The sequence below is a fragment of the Eimeria mitis genome, genomic scaffold (assembly GCF_000499745.2).
Source record: "Eimeria mitis Houghton genomic scaffold, Emh_scaff1830, whole genome shotgun sequence".
Classification (NCBI taxonomy): Eukaryota; Apicomplexa; class Conoidasida; order Eucoccidiorida; family Eimeriidae; genus Eimeria; species Eimeria mitis.
In genome coordinates this window covers 3288-7362 of record NW_013570152.1, presented here as the reverse complement: position 1 = coordinate 7362, position 4075 = coordinate 3288, and the positions used below count along the sequence as shown (strand labels likewise).

The 4075-nt window shown below is 41.2% G+C and overlaps 3 protein-coding genes across 3 annotated transcripts in view; all 3 read left to right on the top strand.

The window, feature by feature from the left end:
- Nucleotides 1-55, top strand: part of EMH_0044260 (zinc finger (CCCH type) protein, putative) — a gene marked incomplete at both ends in the record, with an annotated part of 888 nt that extends 833 nt beyond the window's left edge. The window contains one exon of the mRNA XM_013495942.1: nt 3-55. Within this exon, the coding sequence (XP_013351396.1) occupies nt 3-55 (53 nt within the window). The remainder of the gene's footprint in view (nt 1-2) is intronic.
- A 460-nt stretch (nt 56-515) lies between these two features.
- Nucleotides 516-1193, top strand: EMH_0044250 (uncharacterized protein; the record flags this gene model as incomplete). Its single annotated transcript, XM_013495941.1, has 1 exon — nt 516-1193. One exon carries the CDS (start codon nt 516-518, stop codon nt 1191-1193), a length of 678 nt encoding a protein of 225 aa, XP_013351395.1.
- Nucleotides 1194-3033: 1840 nt separating this feature from the next.
- EMH_0044230 (uncharacterized protein) overlaps nt 3034-4075 on the top strand; it is a gene marked incomplete at both ends in the record, with an annotated part of 3114 nt that continues 2072 nt past the window's right edge. The window contains 3 exons of the mRNA XM_013495940.1: nt 3034-3195; nt 3460-3654; nt 3898-4075. Of these exons, the coding sequence (XP_013351394.1) occupies nt 3034-3195; nt 3460-3654; nt 3898-4075 (535 nt within the window). The remainder of the gene's footprint in view (nt 3196-3459; nt 3655-3897) is intronic.

The window sequence follows — 4075 nt, the reverse complement described above, 5'->3', positions numbered from 1 at the left end:
GCAGCAGCAGCAGCAGCAGCAGCAGCAGCAGCAGCAGCAGCAGTACCAACAGTAGCAGCACGACACCGCCACCAGCTGCAGCACCAGCACCCTCGCCCACCGCAGTAGCAGAAGCAGCAGCATCAGCAGCAGCAGCAGCAGCAGCAGCAGCAGACTGCTTCGCCTCCACTCTGGGACCCCCCCCAGGCTTTGCTGTTCCAAGGCAGCAGCACGTGCATCTGCTGGCAGCAAGAATTCTATCGGGGGGCCTCGCGCGTGTCTTCAGCGGTCTGTCTCCTGCTGCTGCTGCTAACCACCAGCAGCAGCAGCAGCAGCAGCAGCAGCAGCAGCAGCAGCAGCAGGGTGCGCGGTGTATAGAGACTGTGCTGCTGCCGGAGTTGCCTAGGAGGAAGCAAAAGCAAACAAAAGAGAAAACAGAGACAGAAGAAACAAACAAATTCTCTCGTCCTTATAAACAAAATATAAAAACATTTATAAATAAACAAAAAACTATTGCTGCTGCTTCGTCTCAGCTTATGTCTTGGGCAAGGAATCACGATAATCCTGCTGCTGCTGCTGCTGTTGCTGCTGTTGCTGCGGTTGCTGCTGTTGCTGCTGCAGCTGCTGCTGAAGAGGCTGTAACAGCTGCAGCAGGAGCAGCAGCTGCAGCACAAAGTGCTGCAGCAGCAGCTAAAGACGCAGAAGCAGCGGGTCCTGCTGCTGCAGCAGTTGCTGCTACTGCTGCTGCTGCCGCTGCTGCTGCTGCTGCTGCTGCAGTAGGAGATGCAGGCACAGCAATCGTATCGCCATACACAGACGAAGAGATGCAGCTGCCCCGCCTCAGCAGCAAGTCAACCCCCAAGCAGCAGCAGCAGCAGGTGTTCTCTCCTGCTGCTGCCATCAGAAAGGCCCTTGAAGAACTACAGAAGCCAGCAGCAGCAGCAACAGCAACAACAGCAGCAGCTGCAGCAGCAGCAGCAGCAGCAGCAGCAGAGGGCAGCAGCAGCAGCTTCCTTCAGACATTGAGCTGTTTAAATGCAGCAGATATCGGGGGGGTAAATGTAAAGAATGGATTTTCTATAGGCAGCAGCTCCAGCAGCAGCAGCAGCAGCAGCAGCAGCACAACTACCAGCAGCAGCAGCAGCAGCAGCAGCAATGAAATAAGCGTGCAGACAACCGATATAATAAAAGAAATGGGGTGTTTTAGGAAATAGAAAAGAGAGTAAAAAAGGAAGAAAACAAAATAAAATAAAACAAAATAAAATAAAATAAAATAAAAAGAAATAAATTTGTTTCTATATTGAGGTGTACATACACCCCAAATGATGTTGTTTTGCTGCGCTGACAACGCAGAGCTGTCGGCCTCTACTTTTGTTTTTCTTTTTTAATTTTTGACTTTGATTTTTTTATTTATTTCTTTTTTTATATAAATAATTATTTGTTGTACTAGTTTGTTTTTTTATTATATAAATATATTATTTTTTTGTTTTTATTTTATTATAATTATATTTTATTTTTTTTAGATTACTACTTAATACTTATATTATACTGTTATTTATTTATTATATAATAATAATATTATATTGTTTTTTTTCGTTAGTAAGGATTTATAGAAACTTCAGTTTATTATTTTTTTTATAATAAAAACTATTTTTTTTTGTTTTTTTACAATTAATAAACATAATTAATAAAAGTAACTTAAATTTATTTATAATATAAATAAAGTTTTAGTTATTATTTTATTTTTATTTTTGTTTTTATTTTTATTTTGTTGTTTTGTTGAATTCGCATTTTTTTATCTTTCCTTTGTTGTTATTTTCTACGGGTTGATGCTTAAAGCTGTAATATGATATATATATATATATGCATATATATATATATTTATATATGTATATATATATATATATATATATATATATACAAATATTATTATATTATTTATTAATAATAATAAATAATATTATATTTTAATTTAATTTTTATTACTTTATCTCATTTTTATTTTATTATTATTGTTTATATCTATAGCTAGCGATGCAGTTCCTTGAGGAGGTGCCTATACACCTGAATTTGTTGTGTAGCTAGACAGCAGAATTCAGGTGTATACTGCGGCAATATTTGTGTTTTTTTGATAAAAATAAATTATATTATATTATATTTATCTCCTTTTATAATATAAATAGAAATTATTCATCGTTTATCCTCTTTCTTCTTTATTTTTTTTGGCTTACTCTACCCGCGAGCTGAGGTGTATGTACACCCGGCAGTCAGCAGCACAGGCGCTGCTGCAGCTTTTTTTTTTTTTCAGGGTAAGCACGAGACACAAGCAGCATCGACTGCAGACGAAAGAAAAGCATAAAAACTGAGAAAGAGAGAAGAAAAGAATAAAATATTTTGTTTTTTTTTGTTTGTAATAATTAAAATAAGCTGCACACCCAGCAACGTCGGCGGTGCTGTTCATATATCTATACAAATTCAAGTTCCAGCGGTCTATGCGTCACCAGCGTAGGAGGATAAGAGGGAATACGCGGAATATTTCTTTTATTGAGTTTAAAAATGTATTTATTTATGAAATTCTTTTTTAAAAATAATTTAATTTATTTAAATTTCCCGCAGAAACTCATCGAGGCTCTCGCTTACAGCCCGGCAGCAGTCGAAGCCCGAAGCCCGGCGTCGGCCGCAGCCATCGAGCCCTCATCATATGGGGGGNCAGCCCGGCAGCAGTCGAAGCCCGAAGCCCGGCGTCGGCCGCAGCCATCGAGCCCTCATCATATGGGGGGTGGAAATGCAGGAAAAAAGAAATAAAAAACATCAACAACAAAATAAATGAAAGTTTCATGCATTTGTATTTATTTTAAACTAAAAAAAGAATAATAACGGCCACAAATAGCCGCAGTTGGTGCTGCGATGTGCAGCAGCGGTTGAGCTGCCTAGACACTCGAATCATCGAGCTGCCTATACACCCCAAGTGAACACCGCGAGTTTCTGAGCGGTTTGTGTTTTGTTTTTTATATATTTTCTGTATTTTTTCAGTGTTTTTGCATCAAAAAGAAGATGAAGCGCAGACAATCACGACCAGGAGAGGCCCGGCTTACGGGTCGGCCTCAGCAGCCTCCTCTCTACGCCTGTCCTTCTTTTTCTTCTTTTTTCTCTCCTTCTTCTACACAAGAGCTAAAAACTCCTTTTTATTCTCTTCCTCTTCCTTCTGGAGCGACAGTAGGCCGTGGCTATGCACCCAGCTCAGCACANCTCCTTTTTATTCTCTTCCTCTTCCTTCTGGAGCGACAGTAGGCCGTGGCTATGCACCCAGCTCAGCACAACCCTGACCCCCCGCTGCTTCTCTCTCCTTGCTGATACTGTTCTTCTTTTTTCTTTTTTTTTTTCTGTCTATCTCCACATTCGCTTCAGTTTATACTCATGCATACACCTCATCGTCTTCTCCTTCTCCCGCTGCTCTCTGTGCTTCTGTGTTTCCTGCAGCTCATCAAAAATACAAACAGACAGCCAGCAGCAGGCGCCGCAGTGCACAAGCCTTTCTTCACCAGCAGCAGCAGCAGCAGCAGCAGCAGCAGCAGCAGAAACAACTGCAGCAGCAGCAGCAGCAGCAGCAGAAACAACAGCAGCAGCAGCAGCAGCAGCAGCAGCTTGAAGGTTCTCCCTCCCCTCACGCATCCCGTGCGTGCTGATGGCTTCTCTGTATGTCTTCTTAGTGCAGCAGACGTTCTGTATTTCTTTTGTTTATTTATTTTGTTTATTTATTTTGTTTATTTATTTTATTTTATTTGTTTTTTTAATTTAGTTCGGTGTGTATATCAACAAGCAGCTGTTTCTTCTTCATTTATTTTTTTATTTTATTTTATTTTATTTTTTTTTATTTTTTTTTGCTGCAGCGTACTGTATACAAACCAATGCTAGCAGCAGACGCAGCCCCAAGGAGCAGCTCATCAGCAGCAGCAGCAACACCAGCAGCAGCAACAACACCAGCAGCAGCAGCAACAACAAGAACAAAAGCAGCAGCAGCAGCAGCAGCAGCAGCAGCAGCAGCAAGCAGCTTCTCAGACTATGACTCTGAGCCCCCCACCCCCTTTATACAATC